The sequence below is a fragment of the Falco biarmicus genome, chromosome 4, assembly GCF_023638135.1.
Source record: "Falco biarmicus isolate bFalBia1 chromosome 4, bFalBia1.pri, whole genome shotgun sequence".
Classification (NCBI taxonomy): Eukaryota; Metazoa; Chordata; class Aves; order Falconiformes; family Falconidae; genus Falco; species Falco biarmicus.
The window spans coordinates 11,671,147-11,691,838 of record NC_079291.1 but is presented as its reverse complement, the minus strand read 5'-3'; the positions used below and the strand labels follow the sequence as shown (position 1 = coordinate 11,691,838).

General features: G+C 37.1%; 1 protein-coding gene across 2 annotated transcripts in view; it reads right to left on the bottom strand.

Moving 5' to 3' along the window:
• The window catches only part of CNOT10 (CCR4-NOT transcription complex subunit 10), a 36,397-nt gene that overhangs the window by 7,594 nt on the left and 8,111 nt on the right, over nucleotides 1-20,692 (bottom strand). For both annotated transcript variants that reach the window (XM_056335036.1, XM_056335035.1), the window contains exons 3-13: nucleotides 19,639-19,800; nucleotides 18,971-19,121; nucleotides 17,822-17,967; nucleotides 16,842-16,928; nucleotides 15,459-15,542; nucleotides 14,615-14,732; nucleotides 12,687-12,836; nucleotides 11,189-11,391; nucleotides 7,015-7,136; nucleotides 6,182-6,358; nucleotides 3,478-3,558 (exon numbers count right to left, since the gene is read on the bottom strand). In XM_056335036.1, coding sequence (XP_056191011.1) covers nucleotides 3,478-3,558; nucleotides 6,182-6,358; nucleotides 7,015-7,136; nucleotides 11,189-11,391; nucleotides 12,687-12,836; nucleotides 14,615-14,732; nucleotides 15,459-15,542; nucleotides 16,842-16,928; nucleotides 17,822-17,967; nucleotides 18,971-19,121; nucleotides 19,639-19,800 — 1,481 coding nt within the window. The remainder of the gene's footprint in view (nucleotides 1-3,477; nucleotides 3,559-6,181; nucleotides 6,359-7,014; nucleotides 7,137-11,188; nucleotides 11,392-12,686; nucleotides 12,837-14,614; nucleotides 14,733-15,458; nucleotides 15,543-16,841; nucleotides 16,929-17,821; nucleotides 17,968-18,970; nucleotides 19,122-19,638; nucleotides 19,801-20,692) is intronic.

The window sequence follows — 20,692 nt, the reverse complement described above, 5'->3', positions numbered from 1 at the left end:
AGCCTATTTTTATTTCTGAATGTTCAAACACAAGATGCACTCTGATCACACAATAGGTAAGTCCAGCAAAAACGGAAACCTGCTCTGCTCTCAGGACTCGTCACTGTTTAAGCCATGTAAGAGCTGGGAAGATTCCTCAGCCACAGCCACCTAAAGAGGAAAATATTCAGGTTTTCTTCCCTGCAGTACTGTTCTCGCACATTTGGATCCATTGTTGAGCTGGCTAAACCAAACGCTCAGGAGACCTGACAGCTAACCGGAGCAGAAGAATTGCACCACAAGGGAAAAGACAAACTAGTTTTTCACCCCGGTCAGGATTCTGACAAAACTCCACAGGTCGCCTTTGAGCACGGCAGACTTCCAGCATCACTGAGCCTCCGCATGCCCTAAATAAAACTGCCTTTGCACTAGGAAAAAGAAAAATGTTTTTTTAAACTGCCAGATTATGTCAAACAGCCTCTTGCATAGGTTCAGGCAACAAGATTTGTCAGCCCACACAGACTGCAAGTTTACAGAACCCAAACTGCACATCTGACTTGGCTTATTTCTCAGGCAAAGGGTGAGCCAGGGCAAATCCAGTTCTTCAACACTTAAGATGAAGGCACCAAAAATGGCACTTCTAAATCATTTAGAGAACATCACCAATCTCAAATAATTTCAAATAGCTAACTAAGCACAACAGTGGAGATAAACCATCTACTTTTTAACTTTCAACGCATGCAAAACAATCCAAAACATTAAAAAATACAGAACGCAAATGGTGCTTACCCTGTGGGGAAATTCAGCACCAGCAAAGGGGAGATGGGGACTAACTATGCAGTGGCTGAGAGTGAGGAAGAAGAAACTGCTTGGGGGATAATCACTGCAAGCTTCCATTATCAGCACAGGGCCAAACAGACCGCCGAAACCTTTAAGTGGATAAACGAGGCAAAACTGGGTAGGTGTGGAGAAGAGGCAAGGTATATTGGTGGGCAATGGTGGTCCTTACAGTACTGTGAAATTATCAGCAATGCTCTTGGAATACCATATACAATACTAGGATATGCACACTTCAAAAATATGTAAGTAAATAGAATAAAGCCAGCCTAATAAGGGACTAGAGATGGCCAACAGAAAAGTCAAATGAAAGGAAAAAAAAAGTAAAATTGGTTCACATGCCTTATAGCAAAGCCTTGCAGTTTAAATCTGTTCAGGACAAAGCAGGTCATCCATCTATTCCTTTATTTCTAGCTGCTTTGAAGGGAAAAATTTACATTCCCACACAAAATTGTTCAATATAGGGAGAGAAAAGCTACAACAAGATCTGTGGCTATCCATCTCAACTTTTACAATAAAATCCACACAATTTTCCCAACGTAGTACTGTGGTCTACCAGAACTCCTTTACTTTTGATGTATCCTAACAGTGTTGGGTCGTTCCGGCACACTGAAACATACCACAGGCTGAAGCGCACGGTAAGGGATGCGGCTTCTCAGAGGACGAGAAGTGAGGAGCAGAATTGTTTAGAAGAAACTCAGAAGAAAAAACTGGAGTTTCCACTACCTATGCATAAATTCTTAGCAATATTTGGTGTCCTCAGACTTCTGCTTGTCGTTTTTAAAACCTTGCAATTGAATTACTGCTTATTGTGAGAACAGTCTGCTCAACTAATTTGTGCACAAGTACCAAACTATACGTATGATTAAAAATACCGTCTAGAAAAGGCTTATTTTAAGAACTATTTAGGGGCACAGTTGATCAGTTATTTTAAACTTGTATTAGGATGTGCAACTGTACAAAAGCATGCAAAAAAAGCATTTAAATTGCCCATTTCAGGTCTAGAAGTAATCCAGTGACTTAACAGGGAAAGTTACTGAATACAATACTGAATTGAACTGAGGCCTATTCCTCAGAATAGTCCTTGCCAATATTCACAACTTTTTTCTAAATTTTCCCTGAATAGGCAAGAATTTTAGTTTCCTCACTTAGCTCCTTAGTGAGCAAGACTACTGAAATATACTAACACTTGAGTGCGATGTACTTTGCTTTTCACAGCTATGTGCAGAAACTTTGAAGAAGTTTTAGCAGGACCACTCCCTAGGGGTGTTTCGTCCTCTGGATTTAACCACCAAATCAAGTACTGCAAAAAAATAAACCAATGCTTTTCCTTTCCTTATATTGTGTTCTTTACCAGAAGCAGTGTAATTCTTGCTAAACTGCTAAGTTTTTCCTGACATGTTGTCAGGCTTCATCAGCAGATAACAACAACTGATTGTGAAAGACTACATTTTTTTTTTAAAAAAATTTAAAAAAAAATCACAAAGTGACACCACATACTTTTGACATGTGGCAACCACATTTTCAACAGTTAGGGGGAAAAAAATAAACCCACCAGCAAAACCCAAAAACCCAACCAAGCCAGATCACTGCTTTTAATTCAGTGCTTTCTATTTTTGAGTAGCATACTCTTGTACCACTTGAGAATAAATAATCAAGGTCTCAGTAACATCTCCTAACAGATTCCTGCTAAACAGCTTTTAAATGAATACAAGTACATTTGCTACACATAGTGGAGCAAAGTAAAGGTTAAACTGGTCATTATAAAACACAGGTTACCTGGGGTTAGGCTGGAACAGAGTATTTACCCAAGAGTTTAAGTGGGAAATTACTGTATGCTTTGTCCATAATGGAAACTTAAAACAGATCTCTTTTTTCTGAGCAGGTGCAAGCTTTACAGTAAGGGAGATTTTCAACAGGCTGGCAGCCACCTGAAATAATTAACATTGCCAGCAAATGATAACCTTGTTGGGGAAAAGTAAAGAGATTCCAGATAACGTGATACTTACTTAGACACATGTGAGTTATTCTGTTTGGAAAGCACTCAGACTGCTGAACAAGTAGTTTAAGGATCTTTGAGAACAGGAAAAAAATCTACAGTCACATTTCACCTGTGTTCTTCCATGGGGAGGAAGTCAAATGCCTGGACAAAGGCAATTTTTCTTTCTATTTTAAGCGAACTACAGATTTATTCCTGCTGAAAGGAGGACCGTTCTCATTTGAAAGCAGCATAGCTGCTTTTACAGCTTTCATATTTTTTCCCCATCCAACAAGCATATAATGTTGTGGGAGCTGAATCAAGGCCTTAAAGGGCAAAGGTACCACACAGTAGTTTCCACCCCTTCCCCAATCACAACAATCAGGTTTTTTGCTTTGTCATTTATGGGGCTTGATTTTTTTAGTTTTGCCCAAGATATTAATAATGGGATCAAACAGACTGATCTACCTTCTGAACTGAAATTCTGGATTGTTTCTATTTGTTCTGAATCAAAGCCCAGAAGAAAGGAAGCACACATATTTGAAAAAAGGCATCCTTAGATTAACAGCTACAATTCAATGTTGCAAGCGCCTAAAAAAAAAGAACTAGGAATGACACCAGCATCATAGCACAGTTTAAGAGGGGGCTCATTTAGTGGTGAATATTTTGTATTATTTACTTGCCTTAAATTTTCTAATTCCTGTTTCTTCAAAGGTGAAGAAGGTGGAGCTGCAATGAATTTATCCCCTTCATGACTTTTATTGCTAGAATAAAAAAAAGTGTATTAATTATAAGGAGCTACTATAAATAATTTAAAAGTTATTAGTGTAATAATCATTGACATTTACTCACTCCATTTAAAAGGACAGCAAAAATTCTATAGCCTAAATACCAGGGAAATGGTGCTATGCAGAAACTGAGGCACATGCTCTTATCCTAACTGTCTATTTGAGAAGGAAGAATGAGGACATTTGTGACTGATAGACCAAACAACCCACACCACTCTCCACAGCCTTGAGTTATTTTTGAAGTTTGGTGTAGGACAAGAACTTTCAATTGGAGATACACAAACCTCACTGCATTTGTAGCTTCTCTTCTTTTAGCCTGTAAGAAAATCAGTAAACTAGTTCTCTCCCTAGACAATTTAGAAACATAAATATTACAAAAATATTCTAGAAAAATAACCCAAAGTGCTACAGCTTCCTTTAGACTTCTAGCTCCTTCTTACTTTTATTTATTTCTTTTTTTTTTTTTTTTTCTCTAAAATTCCACTTTAAGATTACATTTGGCTTTTTTTCGGGGAGCAAGTATTCACTCTATTTAAAAAGTATGCAACTTTGCTCTCCAGTCAGCTGAAAGAATCTTCTTCTGGAACGAGAACTGAAGAGACGGCTGACAGCTGCACCTTGGCAGAGAGACACACTAAGGTTTAGAAATAGATTAAAAAACCCAGAATTGAAACTGAGTCTGCCTGCTTAACAAGGACTTTTGAATTGATGTATTTTTGAATCTGTTTATTAGAAACAGGGAAGGTAACTCTGACTTAGACCTTCAAAACAGATAGCAACAGACTCCAAGGAAACCTGTATTCAATACTGTTGCAGCATATATACTTCATGCCTTTGCCAAAAATTAGATTAAAAAAATACCCTTAACCACTGAAAGTATTCAGTGTTTTCTTGTCAACAAGAGAAGAATCTGCTTCACAGTCAGCCTGCTCAATTAGTGGGATTTGCTTCAAAACCATCCTGTTCAATTAGTGTGATTTTCTTCAAATGCCTTATATGTTTTACTGTTCTCTCACAGAGGGTCCCTTATCAGAAGGAACAAATCCTTAGAGAACCTTTCAGAACGTGACACACAAATTCAAGAACAGCCTGCCTTGTTGCCAGATATTTTGAAATTGGCAATGACCACTGGGAGACACAAGGGGGTCTTCTAAAAAAAAATTTTTTTTTTAACCTGAAGAAGCATCTGGTTTCGAAAACAGAAGGTATTAAAGGATCTTCCCATACAGGGCATGTTTTCCTTTCCTCACTCCTACAAAAACGCCCACCACGCCCCCACCCCCCCCCAACCAAAACAAAAAAGGAGGTCTTGTCTGAGTAAGACCTATCATTTTGTTTTCATCACTGCCCTTTCATGGGTCTCATAAGCTTAAAACTGAAGTCACATTTAAACCAGAGGAGTTTCGTCTCAATGGGCTGCTTACAGCTTACCAGGGGAAGTTAGTTCACAACCTCTGACTTCAGAAAGGTAAAAAGAAAAAAAGCGCATGCACACACACACATGCACGCACATGACTTTTATAAATAATTTGGTCACTTGACATGAAAGATTGTCATTGGGTAAAAAGGGTTGCAGAGAAAAGCCTTCAAATATGGCTGTAGCAGTAACAGCCACAGACCCCCAGCCCTAGTCTATCTCCAGGCAACCTCAGAATATGTGAGGATGCACCTTGTGCCCATGCAACACAGCACACGTGCAGTAAATCCTGCCATGTGACAAATGAATCTTACCTTCTTAAAATTTATCTATACTTGGGTCTGACAAAAACATATTTTTTCATTACTCTTCAAGTAGTTCAAGTTCTAACATAGCCACTTTTTCCAGAACAGTTATTGTAACTCTTCCCTTCTCAAAATGGTCATTAAATGAAAGCAGAGGCTATGGCCAACAAAGCTTAGAACGTATCAGGATCAACACAAAAAATTAAAACACCTTCCTGCTATTTAACGTTTAACATACATTGTATACAAGTTACTTTTTCTGAAGCTTTAAGGAGAAAAAAGATGATTTTTCTTAAACTTTTTTTTTTTTAAAGTGTGATTTATTAAGCAATAGCCCCATGCTGCTTTCCTACTTCTCTTCTAAATCTTGTTTTAGACTTGAAATGGGAAACTAACACAACAAAGCATACTAAGGCTGATGAATGTCAAATCTGATTACGGGGAAAAGTTTACAACTGAGTTGCTGGGCGTTTATATATTGGATCAAGTATATGGCACACGTGCGCACACACACAAAATCACTGTAACGTGAAACTTCACTTACAATTAGAGAAATACCAATATGCATGGTGGGAGGGTGTGGGAAAAGATAACATTTGCAGCACCAAAAGAAAGATGGCCAGTGAAAAGAAGAATTTCAGTGTCTAGCTTAAAGTTGTTAGGAATGGTAGGAATCAACTCAGTATTTTATTCTTAAATTAGCATACTAGCAATTAGTGTAATGAGCTGTCAAACAATTTCCTTAGATATCCCACCACTGCTAAAAGAATTTACAAATGTGTTATTTTTTTCTGCTGGCCAAACAGGACAGGTAGCAGACACAGACTGTCAGCCCAGACTTACTGTGGACAAAAGGTTTATATGCAATTCCGTTTACCTGCATGCTTCACTGCTTTCGCTGTTTTCTGTATTTCCCCCCAGCTGATTACTAGTTTTAGATCCATTTTCCTGCTTTGGCTCCTGCTGATCTTCTGGCAGTAGCAGCAAGGCATTTCTTAGACAAATTGCTGCAAATTCCATACTGGCTACAGGTATTGCTGAGGACTGCCCATCACTTAAAGAGACACAGAAGTTAACTAGTGAGTAGCAATCCCACTAAATTAAAAAAATAAAAGCAGAGCTCTAGAAAGATCTGAATGCAGAGAAAAAATTATCCTAAAAAAGTTGAATTGTGTTTAATACAACACATTTAATTTAAGAAAATATATGTATCAAGCTTGCTGTTCTTATCTATGGAAAGCACACCACAATGCCCAAATAGAGTGGACAGATTCAACCACATAATTACAAGAAGTTCTCTTGTTCTTCTTGACTTCACTTCTTGAAGTTTTATGGCAGACCAACTAGGTTCTTCCTGCACTTTTCTGAAGCGGATTACTGAAAATACATACTTTTAAGTGAGAAAAATAAGGACAGATGTAGCTAACTGGAAATATAAATTTCAGATAAATCAGTTTTGAGCTTTAATGCCCTTCTTAGTTACAATGAATACACAGTTAAGCCCTCTGCCGGACACCATAGATGAGACATCCAAATGATTAAGTAGGACTCCTCAAGCACTTTAGCATGTCTCTCTTTTCACTGCATTAGTAATGCCAAAATAAACAGCAATCCCACTACAGTTTTAAAGACTCCTGATGAAAAGATACTATCCTTAACAAAGCTACGATAAAAAAAAATAAATGAATAGCCCATGGAAAACATACTTACTTATAAACAACATTCTGTATTGACTGGGACGCTAGGACTATCTTACGGTGATAGCCTTGACCTACTATAGATTGCACAATTCCCTTTTTGCTGGGAAGACCTTTAGTCTCTTGTTCTGATGTCTAAAAGGAGAAAGAAAAAAAAAAAGCAGCCAAAACTGAAATATCAAGGCTGTTAAATGAGAGCTTGACAAAATAAGTGAAAGCTGGAAGACGACTTTGAACCCTGCTAAAATGTCAGAATTAATAGTTTATATGGGTACAATTTTAAATCTTAAGTACCATGAAGGATCAGGCACCTTCTATTGTCTTTTGTTGCAGAGGGATTTTACTGCAGTGTAACCACAGATTAGTTCTGACAGCTTGTCTGATAGCCTACTGACCTAGTTTCTCCTCTGTTTTGAGAGCAAAAGAACAATGAACCAAGTCGTATTAGAAGAACTGCTAGGATACCTAAAAAGAAATCATATGATCTGCCAAATAATATTCAGAGTTGGCACTCTTAACGCTTGCCATCTTCTCTCCCTGCTTACACAGCATTCAAAGCGCTCTCTGAAATAGCTGCTCTCAAACTGTTCCATGGGGAGCATGAAGCAGAACCACAACACATGCAAAGCTACATTACATTAACTTGTTTAACAGACTGTTGAGTATACAGGCATTAAGGAGGTCAAACAAACTCAAAGCACCCTAATTGTCAGCCCCAAGAATTACCTCTACAACATTTAATGGGGTTTATTTAGCTATTTTACCATGAGTCATCTTAACAATTTTGTTGGTAAGTGAAGTTAGTGATGAAGAGTCGCACTTGTAAGGAAAAATTATCCTAAATCTGTATTTTGAATAGCTATCAATTTTCAGAAAATGTATCAGAATCTATCATGAAGAAGGATATTGACATTATAATAGCATTTACTGTCAAATAAAAAAATACATACTGTGAGTTTGGATACGAAACATGTTTCTGCAAAGGTGTGAAAAGAACTGTAGAAAGGGAATCATCTTCCTTCTATATTCTATAAATTAAAATACTAAAATGGGTGAAAATAGCTTTTTAAAAATTGTTTTACTTTTTCTATATGGTGTTCAGAGCATAAATGTGAACCCATACTTAGATATCAAGGAATATTATTGCAAATAGAGTTACAATGTCAAATTAAACACACTTGATTTTAGGGCCTCACTTGTTATGTTTCAAATCTCTTGCATAATTTATAGACACTTCCACCTTACCTTTAACATTAACAACATCCAAAGCTAATTTTCTTCTTGTAAGATTACAAATTTAGGAAACAGCAGACTGTTTTTGTGACAAGAAATCAAGCTGTCTGGTACACCACACAACATAACAACCGTAGCAGGAAGAAAGCCAGGCTTCAGGAGCCTGGCATAACCTCCTGCTTTGGCTTGTCTGCAGTAAACAAGGAATTGCCCAATAAGGGTCTGTATTTCCCTTTTCTAGACTGCAAAACACCATCCTCGTAAACAGAATTAGCTTTGGTTTTTGCCAGAAAACCTATTCTAACCCAGTCTCTCATACCCAGCTTTCCACTAGAGATGATCAGCTGTGTCTTCTTTATCTACGTGTGACTTGAAACAAGTAGTATAGACACAGAAAACTGCAAACTTAGTATGAAGAAAGCTGTTCTTCCTGCATTTTCTCTGCTTTATAAAAGTAAGTACTCAGAACTATCTGACAACAGCTATCATACACAATATAAGTCAGTCCATCTTGGACCGAAGACTCTTGAAACCTCTATGCTGTGCCTACGAAATGGGGATACTAGCAAACCTCTCCTATAAAGCTATAAAGCCATTAATATCTTTCTTAAAAGTTCTGAAGTAGAGATACCAAAATAACGAGCACCATTGAAATTCACAAGGTAAAATTTATGAATATTGTATTGTGAAGGATTTGGCTAGGGTGTAGTAAATAAAAGTGCAGAGGCCACTCAGAGAGGGAAAACAATGAGAATTTGGGGGGCAGTGGGATAAAGTGAATATAGCCATTTGTTCAATTGATCCCACCCATCCCATGCACCGAGCGAAATGGGCACACTGTGGAAACTACTGCACAGGATCATGCAATCATAGATCGCATCGTCACGCCCACACACACGAGGGGTGAATTACAGTTTCACAAGGAAACAAGTACAGCGTCTCTTAATTTCACAAACATACGATTTTAGTGCAGTTTTCTGTTCAAAGAAAAAACAATCCTGTCCCCACCCCTCTGTATTTTAACATATTCATGTTTAACAATAACGGGCTTATCCTAAACAGACATGAATCAACAGGTTGAAACCAAGAAGCCCCAGAGGACATTCAATACCATCTGCTGTCAGTACGCTTCCACAGACTTTGGCTATGATCACCATAGCTTCAGGATGGAGAAGGCTGATCTCTGCTTCCTCAGCCTCTGCCCCCTCCGGGCTAGCCACACTACACTCTCACCCCTCTCGGCCTCTAGCGGCATCTGAGCGAGGAAATAATGAAACTTTAGATGAGTTCTGGCTGTATGATGACAAGGAAGATCACATGCAAAGATTTCAGTGGAAATCAGAGCACATCTTGTTACCTTCATCCACTTTAGTCCTACAAAATGAAGCCATGTCTGAATTTGCATAATGGATTTACAGTAGACAGAATTTAAACAAGAAGTTTAAGGACTTTATATTACTTTTACACAAAGGCATAATTAATAACATCCCAGGAAGGAAGGAAGCTTCTCTTTAACCAAATACCTTTAGTAGTCCTCTACAAGAGTCTTCGCATCTTCCAATAAAGTTCTAGGACACAGTGCTACATTTCGGTTTTAAGTAAGATTATTCACCAGTCTCATCCAATAACCATATTCATTAAAAACATCAAAATAACAACCTTATAGGCTACTAAAACTGTAGTAACATACTTTCAGTCATACCTTTTACACCACAGTATGTAGCCTTGAAATAGAGACAAAGGATCTCTATTTTCTTCTACTTCTCCAGCTACAATTTAAGCTAGAACCTCACTGTTTCAGAAGCATAATGCAATTCCTAGAGTCTAAACGTAAAAATCCAAGATGTTTCAGTCAAAAATTTTCCAAAAAGAACAACCACCCTTCCACCTCAAAGTATCAGCAATAAAAGTTATCAAAGTTTTTTCTGTGCATCAAGCCTCCAAGTTAATATCAAATCTCCAAGAGCAGCTACAAAAATTTTCCTTCCTCGGATACCAGAAATGGTCACTGACTCCAGTCTCACCTTGTTATTTCTGCCACCCAGGAACAGAAATCCTTGGGAGGTACAGAACTTGGTACAGAGAGAAGATCTTGAGCAAGTTTAATTCTTCCATTCACACACAAAAAGAGACAGAATTAGCTGTGGGGTTGGGGTTTTTTTGGTTTTGTTTTCAATATATATACCATGTATTATTTTATATGGGGTTTATGTATACATAAACATACACACACCCCAAGATTTTGCAACCAATGTGAAATGAGTGTGGAAAGCTGAGGCATCATAAGATATCCATAAATAGCAAGTTAAACTATTTGTCAGTATCTACCTTTTAAGCAGAGAGCATTCACCACAGAAAGAACACAGTGCTTCCTGTTATAAAGTGATGCCTCCAAGAGTAATACAAGTTTCTTTCCAAATAATATCTTCACGTTTATTTCTCAATTATTTCAAGACAAAGGAAGGTAAACCATCAGATGACTTGGAGAAAACTAACATGCTTCAAATCAACTCAGGATTACCCATTATGAGCTGGAACACCAAAGGGGTGTGCGATGGTGAATTGCCAAAACAAAATCATGCTTAACCAGTCTCTCCAGCAAAAAACTTGTAACTTCATAGAAGAGCAGCTCCAACAGACACTTGCGTGGTTTTGCTTCATCTCACGCCAATTTTTTGAATTGTTTACACAAATTCTTCTGATCTTAGAAAAGCCAATTAAATACTAGGTCTCAAGACATTGTTTCTATGGTGGTTTTCTTCCACCTGTTGCAGTTTCAGATTAACCGCACAAACACACATATACAGAAAAACAATTATTTTGGACTTACACAGAGGTGTTCAACATTAGGCCTTAAAAACGCATAGTTTAACTCAGGGCTATATTTCTTCCTTCCTGTGATCACATGTATTTCGTAACTACAATCAAAATAAGGAATTTGCAAATCTACTTACCCCTTTATTGGCAGCAATGCAGCATTCTGCTATTCTCAGCCAAAGACGAGGGTTTGAGTGATAAACCTGGACTGCCTCAATCAGGCATTCAAAGGCAGCTAAGGGCCTCCCAATATGCAAGAGCTGAATTCCACAATTGTAGAGCAACTCATACCTTTTGTTAGTCAGTAGCGTACACATGGGTCTCCCTGAAAATTTTTTACCTGCAGAAAAAAAAGATTACATTGTACTGGATGTTCAGCTCAGGAGAGCAGAAAATATAACTGGGAAGAGGAAGCAAGCTGTGGGACACACCCAAGAACTACCACAAATCCCTTTCATGGCAGAAATTCACTAGCCTCCCCATGTAAATAAATTCCTTCCACATGAAAGCTGACGATAAAGACAAATTAACTGTGTTAGAACCATAGAATGGGTTGGGTTGGAAGGGGCCTTAAATATCATCTAGTTCCAGCCCCTCTCCCGTGGGCAGGGACACCTTCTACTAGACCAGGTTGTTCAATATTCTTATTACCTTTATTCTATATTCTTCATAAAGATTCAAGTACATTAAATGCTAACCACTTAAGCTCCTTGTTACTCAAGCTAAATGTTAAATAATAATATCGAATCTCAAGTTTGTGAGATTACACATCTTTTTACACATATAAATTCTAGAAGAAAACCACCTTGCTGTTAACAAGCGTAAAACATTTTCTGTTTTCACGCTGGTACCTAAGACTGCACTGAGGTACAGGGCCAGGGGAGGGATAGGGAAAACAATAAAACGTGTGATCATAACTAGATTTTAAAGAAAACAAGAAATGAAAAAAATTATCACTTCATCATGAAATCATTTACTTGGAAGAGAAAAAACCCTTAGGTATTATTAATCAAAGCAAGAAAACTTACTATAATGTTTATTTTCTGTTGTTTGTATACTTACTACAAAAACAGATGAGTAAAACTAAACATAAAATGAAACAATGAACATTTCTCCTACAAGTCTGGGAATTGTTCAGTAAGAAAGTTTGAGAAAAACACCATCTTCCAAATGTTAATTTAACAGTATTTCACTCCACATTTTCTATGTCTTTGAAGTTAAAAAAACCCCAAAACAAAAACATCCACATCCTTCAAGTTCTGATGATTGCACCCACTGTCAGCAGGACTATAAATAATACCTTTAATGATGCATAATAGGTCACAGACTTTATTTTGTCATATCTCCCTGACTGATGGCCAAAGACTATATAAACAAGAGAGAAGTAATTGCCCAAGCCCCATAGCACGTCAAAGAAAACCACAAAAAAGAGAACATATTTCATCATCATTATTTCTGGCAACTGCAACTATACTTTGAAATCAAGCTACAATCAAAATTCTCACCCTCCTTATGCTCCTCTGCAAAGAGACGGAACATGAATTTTGCTGATAATTACTGAAAGTTTCTATCCTCTATTTTCTTGATTCACTCACCCCTCTTCCACCAACTATTTTGATCTCTTAAAAGTCTTACCTGGATCTGTGCTGCCCGTTCCTAGCTGTGCGCATGCATTATCGTTTTCTTGCAAGGCTTTTTTAAAGTAAAAAATTCCTAAATTGTGCTTTCCCATTGCAAAGTGGATGCAGCCAAGATTATTCCAGAACATACACCTTAAGCATTCACCTGAGAGAAGAGCAAATGACCATTTTCATAAACTGAAAAATGTTACTGAACCCATTAAATACTCCTACCACTCTCTCATGGGTCAGCATACTATGGTAGTCTATTATTAAACATGTTCTTCAGTGAGATGTTCATGGATTATGCAGTTATGTCCCTGCCTCACAAGCATTTTAATAACTTACATTTCTGCATACCATTCTATTTCTCTTGGACAGTTGACCTGAAATGCCCTATATATAAACAGCCACAGATTTCCAGGTTTTGTGCACCATATTATAGAAGAGCCAGTGGTAAAGCCAATTTCGACAGACTGCGAGTTGAAGTAAGTTCACCTGGAGGATTTCATAGAACTGAGCATGCAGGCACTCCAAGTTTCCTAACAGATGGCTCTTGTAAAAAGGAAATTCTCAAATTATTTTACCTGCCTACGTTTTATAAAATAAACAAATATGTCAACCTAATCATACAAGCAGGAAATACACCCTCCTTCCTAAACATATCATGTTCAGGTAACACTGTAAGAAGTTCCTTCTAAAAAATAAAGGACAGAAAATTAAACTTTTGACTTATCTGCTGGTAACTGAAGCTTTACAGGGTTACTATTGATAAAAAAAAAAAAAAAAAAGAAAAAACCCCCCACCCTAAAAGTCCAAACCACCAAGAAACAGACCATTAACAAATTAGCCAGACATTATTTTAATTGTAACCTAGGATGTCTGTCAAGTGAACATTCTACTGTGCAAAAAAGTTACATGAAAGTAAAACTTCCCAGAATAATTTAAGTTATAAAGAGAACTTTAGGCATATAAGCTGTCAGATATAGAAGTTACAGTAAATTCTAAAAGAAGTGTGAGAATATGCCAGAATAGGTATTATGGCAAGTATTCTGAATGTTTTCTATGAAACTTACCTGTAAACACAGAAGTTTAAAAAATTTACTCAGAGGGCCAACTCTATGACTTCTAATTCCAATCTATGCTGCAATATCTACTAGGTAAAAGATCTTACAGCACAAGAAATTAGGAATACTATCAAAAAAAACCCCAACATTGAACAAAGTAGTAAAGAAATTCTGTAGTTTTACAGTACAAGTATTTTTTGAAATCCTAACTCCCTACTGACACAAGACAAAGGGTTCTTGTGTACAGGTTCTCTCTGTACTTTTCAGCTAATGTTTTAAACAGTCAACTAAAATCTCAAATATATTTAAATAACACCATATACAGTGTATATATACACAGCATATATATTTATAGTATATTAATGTATCTAAAAAGTTATACACACTTTTGTGCTGTTACATTTCTGTGCATGTCTACACACATATACCTTCAAGACATAAAAGTAACTTAAAATGGCATACAAGTCACACTTTAACACTTCATGAAACATTCACATTTCTCCTACAAACATCGTTACAACTGCTGTAGTCTCCTCTGAGTACAGCCTGAAATCTCATTTCTAGATCTAGTATGTTGCCTTTTGTTTCATGTCTCGATTTACAGACCCAAATATGAGCCTTGCAAACATTACATTTACACTTTCACAAATCCGCTTTCAGACAAGTGCTGCATTGTCTAGAACAACATTAAATGAAAAACTCAACAGTGTTATGTGAAGAAGCACAACAAGAACGACGTATTCAGCATATAAACCATGACATTCAGGGTCTCCTCCATCAAGTAATCATTAAAATGCTTAAAATTAAGATCAACAAGTAGTCCTATTATACTATACATTTAAGCACTTGCAGGATAAAGGTTTTTTTTCTATTTTACCTGTTTTCATGAAGCCTGGATGTTCAGCAATGTTTGCACTGTTTAAAAGTTTGACCGCTTTACGGTAATTGCCCCTCAAATATTCAAAATTGCTCTTAAGAAAGAGAGAAGGAGCTGACTGTGAAGGAGAAAATAATAGTTAATAATCTCTTGTTTTACGATTTCTACCGCTAGTGTTAAATCACTCAAACAGCTTGCCTCTGCTGTCATTTTAAAAATACATGGGCTAGGCCCTAATACTTTCAAGAAGCAGCATTTCTTTGGTGAGCACGTGATTAACATTCACCTCCTCTGAACTACAAAACTACACATACTTCGTTACCGCTCAAACCCCCAGCGTTCTTCTAGAGAACTCTGTCATGGCAATGGCTAAGTGCAGAGGATCTCCTTTGCGTTTAAGAGGATCTTTCTCCAACCTGTCTTCTATTACACTCCTCCCCAAGCTTCCCTCCCTGTGGAGTTCAACAACTGCCTCCTGGGCTGCGATCTTCCGGTCTGCCAAGACAGCTCATGATCCAGAAGGATTTCTGCCAAACTAGTGGCTGTCAAGACTGGCAACAAAAAGGGAAGTGCTCTCCTCCCATTCCCCCTGCTCCTCAGTTAATGTAAAAATTATCTGGGATGTTAGACACAATTCTGAGTTGAGTACTCCTATATATAAAAAAAGAAACTGCTTTCCAGCAAGAGGTAAGCCTCCAAAAAACTTCAGCAAAAAGGAAAACCCAAAAAACCTGCATATCCCAGAATTAATCTTTTATGAACCCATTTAAACCACCAATGACATCAGAAATTTTAATAGAGAACATATCTGGACTAGAAAAACAACAGCCTTTAGAATACTTACATTCCCAGCTGTATTCATAACAGACTTGATCTCCCTTTTGCAAGCTTTTAGTGACTTCATCTGGATATAGGCTCTCACCTTATACTGTTAAAAAATTAAATTGCTTAAATTAAAAAACAGTAACTTGTGCAGGTTTGCAAGATGAACCATACATCTAGAGATTTATTACAGAATATTTTATATACATCTTAAAAATACGTAGTAAAAAGCTGTTCAAAAAGCCTTCCCAAGTAAGAAATTCTATTTAGACTTGCAACAGCAAATCTATAGGCTTCGTATTTACAGCAAGCAGATGCACATTTTGTTCAGTGGTCAACAGCTACTCTATATTTAAACAGATACTAGCAATTAAAATGACAATTAAAATAACCTAACCTCTTAATCCCAGACATTTACCTACTAAACTGAAAATGCCAGTAAGTGAATGCTGATAGAGAAGCACTTCGTTTCTTCACATATTCTTCCACAGAACAGTACAGTTGCCCTGGTTTCAGCTGGGATACAGTTAATTTTCTTCTTAGTAGCTGGTGCAGCGCTGTGTTTTAGATTTGGTGTGAGAATAACGATGATAACACACTGACATTTTTAGCTGTTGCTAGGTTATGTTTATACTAAGTCAAGGACTTCTCAGTTTCTTATGCCCTGCCAGTGAAAGGGCTGGAGGGGCACAAGAAATTAAGATGGGACACAGCCAGGACAGCTGACCTGAACTAGCCAAAGGGATATTCCATACCATGGAACGTGACGCTGAGTATATAAGCTGGGAGAAGAAGGAGGAAGGGGAGGGACATTCAGAGTGATGGCACTTGTCTTCCTAAGTAACCGTTACACGTGATGAAGTCCTGCCTTCCTGGCGACGGCTGAATACTGGCCTGCTGATGGGAAGCAGCGAATGAATTCCTTGTTTTGCTTTGCTTGCATGCATAACTTTTGCTTTACTTCCTAAACTGTCTTTATCTAACTCATGAGTCTTCTCACTTTCACTCTTCCGATTCTCTCCCCCATCCTGACAGGGGAGCAAGTGAGTGGCTGCATGGTGCTTAGTTGCTGGCTGGGGTTAAACCACAACAGTGAAATAAAACCTCGGCTCATTTAGACTGTTGGAGGTCTAACAGATAAAAGGTCAATGCAGCTAATTGCAGTTTAAAAAAATTATGATGAACTGCAGAGACTGAAACAGGTGGGGGGGGGGGTTCTGTTAGGTCAGGTTTTGCTGTACAAAAAGGAAGAGTTAAATAAATTCCCTCTCTTGCTTTGCAACATGAAATTCAAGGAGAGACACGGTATGACAATTCATGCCGAACTAAATTTGAAGGAGACGGTACTCAGTTTTAAGAAAAACTTGAACTACTGTTCTTACATAAATAATATGCAGACACCTACCTGATGTATCTTAGATTTAGCAACTTCTATCAAAGCTCCACTTTCAGCTTTTTGATTTGAGGAATCTTTATTTGTATTATTACCTGACTGTCAAACAAAAAAAGGAAGTGTTATTAGTAGTCACCTCTTAAATTCAGTTTACACATTCCTTCATAAGCTATTTTTATCAATCTCACATAAAGAAGTATTTAATAGTCAAAAAATACACATCCCACCAAATACTGTAACTTGTAACAATCAAAATCCATTAACAACCATACCAGCCTATGAAGAGCATTTTATATTAACATTAGTGTTATGCTGTGTTGCTCTGCAGTTGAGGTATTTTAAGAATTCTCTCATCCAGAAGGATGATATGTGCTTTCTAGAGACACTAATGTTTTTTCCAGTAGAATTATGATATACTTAAAGATAAAATGTTTCATCGGAAGTGTGACATCCCATCAACAGGAAAAGACTGAAGTGTCTTTTTCCCCCACTTCCAAGCCACTACTTGTTCTACTGATTTTTACAGAAGACACGTAGAAAAAAAATATAATTTGAAAGAATGCCTCATACTTTCGTATACTATGTAAAAAAGATGCTTGATTTCCTATACTATGGTATGCAATTGCAATCCCTTTCTGACATCAACTTCCCTTTCAAATTTAGGGTCACATATGGTCATAAACCAAGGCAAACAAGGAAAAAAAAAATAAAATATATTTGACTCTGAAGACAACTGTTTTTCCAATGCAAGTCTCTGACTCAAGAAACACTTCTTAGCTCCCTGGGAGTAAGAGAAAAGTGTGAAAGAGCGGGAATAAACTGCTGCTGTATACAATTACCTCAGTTACTAACATGTATAAGTTGCCGTCTGAAGTTACAGGTGATATAACATAGTTCTATAATTCAAGAGTATTTTAAAAGAGTAAATTTGGATTCAGTGAAAGCATACTTCTGGTGAAGACTTAGTGGCATTCATATGATTTGAAGCTTACCTCATTTTTTCCATTCTTGCTGTTATTATTGCCCTGTGAAATCATTTTTTCCAGAACAGCAAGCAGATGCAAGGCTTTCTCAGCTTGGTAAGTTAGAAGGTATAAGTCTACAAGCAAGAAGCACACAGCCTGGGCAAACTTCTCTTCTGTATAAAGCAAAGAAGTAAAAGTGGTTTTACAGCTCTAGTACCAGTCTTTCCAAACATGACCGAAGGAAGAAAAAAAAAAAAATTGACTGTGAAGTGCATCTACGCAACATTATGAGAAAAAATAATATATTTCATAAGAAAAAAACACAGACATCTACACAACATAGATAAGTACATATACTTTAAAAAAAAGGTAATTAATTCAAACAGCACCAGCATAAAAGCATAGACTAAAACCAGCTTAACATGTATTTTATGTTTATAGACTTCGAAAGTTGGTCTAAGCAGATCAGCACCCAAGATTCAGCATCTAAACAGACAGAGCCATATGCATAAGTAGAATCCCATAGAACTTGAAAGGATTCCATATAAACACATCTCTGCTTGGCTGGCTTCACAGAATAAGCTCCAAATAGGCATACTGAAAACCAAGAGGAATTGAAGGAGAAATACAGTAGCATTTATTTAATTTATTGAGACACATACATCTTTCAGCCTTACCACTTCTAACTTTGTAAGCTTTGTTGAATTTTATTTCATACAGGTATGGCAATTCCACTACATGGGCTGCCATAGCTCATAAAAGCCGCAGACTTTATATTCAGATATGAGCACATATCATTACATATGACCTAATGAAGGTATTTAAAAATGTGAGTGCCCTGACAAATACATACCCACCTATGAAATTGTATGATGGCTCAAAATACTAGATTTTAAATAATTTCATTAGCTTGTACATATTATTTACAGAAATACCTTTTAAAGTTGTTAAAAACCCATTTGTTTCATTACACTTGTCTGCTAAATGTCTCTGAAATACCTTCCCCCCAAATTCAATTATTGGTCTCAATACAAGTAAAAGCATTTTACTTACTGAAAACTCACTTTTTCAGAACCGTATTAGGCAAATTACGAATCACTTGTCTGACAGTGAGAAAGACTGAATGATCTTTCTGTAGTTATTGCATGAGCAAAACTCTTCTTTTTGTCTACATACCAAAAGGCTCTATGAACTGGTACAACTTCTCCCCAACTGATATAGCCTCAGTATACTGACGCAGATGATACAAAATAACAGCTTGATTGTAGTACAGCATACTATTCTCAACGTCATCTAGACCATCCATTTCTTCAACGACAGAGTGAACCTGAAAGAAAACCCACTTGTTTCATTAAACTTTCAATACCTATGATTTTAAACAGTGTCCAGTTTGGTTTTTTTAATCCAAAGGTATTAATCTGTCTAAAGATAGGTCAGTAAGAGTTATAAGCTAATAAACTTCATTGTTGTTCCACATAAATCCAGAAAAGAAAAAAAGACAATGAAATCGCTCTGAAATTGAGTAGTAAAGTAACATTTTCACTTTTTTATCATTTCACAAACTATTTCAGGTTAAGGAACCTTCTATTGAAGAAATGTAACAGGTCTTTCTACAGTTATAATCTCTGAAACATTTCAGCTTCAGCTCAATTTCAACAATAACTACAAACGTAACTATAAAATCAGCACCCTAAATGATTAAACAGACTCAGAGGTTTAAAAGCAATGCTACTTATCTTATTCCTTTATTAAATCTAGGGGACAAGGGGCAGAACCTGTTTCACTGGAAGATCTCACCACCGTTCACAGTACTCAAAAATACCATGCTGATATGTTTGCATTACCTGGTTCTTCAGCTGGTTAAGGGTTTGCCTCAAATTATCTGTTGTAGTCTGGTTACTTTTACAGAACTCGGCAACAGCAGTATTCAAAGTTATTTTGTAGTCATCTTTGTTTATGTCTTGAAGGGTATTTAGGTGTTGTAAACAAGTATCATAGTTCCCAGCCTGGAAATCGCACACATACCAAAAACATGCATTAGAAGATAAAAGGTTTAAACTAGCAGGCTACTAAGTTTTAAAGCCTGTATCCTCTTTAAGTTTAGAGAGCAAAGTAGTACTCCCTTTACCAGCAGCAAGTGAAGCAAACTAAATGTCTACACCCATACTTCACTGTTTATGGCGATTAATATGTATGAGATGTTAACTCTAAAAGTTGCAGTCATATCCAAACTTCAAAAAGCATTTTGTGGAGGAAGGACAAATGAAGTAGGTGATGAAATCCCATGAAGTGTTAATCTGATTTCTCTTCATCATATTATTTTGAGTTTCAAGATTCTTTACTTCCTCCGTTTTTGTAATCTTTCCCCATCACATGTACACTGAGTGGCTGCGGTTGCTCGCGTAAGTCCCAGCCCATCATTTTATATTTATTCTTCATCTGGAGTGGTTGCTCACATTAAGTCCCAGCCCATCATTTTATATTTATTCTTCATCTGGAGAGACTATGAGTTGCAATTTAGCCTGTGGAAGTCAGCTTAAGACAAGTTGGAAAAAGAAGGTGTCATTTTCCCAGCACGGCTTTAAATAGTACCTTTTACGAGCTTTACCTGTTGAATGAAGTATTCAATCACCTAGGCATGCCTAAATAGAAACTAGGATCCAAACATGATGCTCCTCTGAGATGCGATTTAATCATCAAATCCCTTTCTTTGACCCCAGGAATAAGCAAGGACTTCAGAATGGCTCACCTCTTTCTGCTTTCAGTTTTAGTCTTTTCTGTGTTTGTGCAGGAGGAATTTAGTGGCATCAAGGAACGAAAGAGAACTCCAGGCTCTTTCAGCTATGTTAAGCCTAAATGATCCTTCATTTTCTACTGTTCAATTCCTATACAGAAATA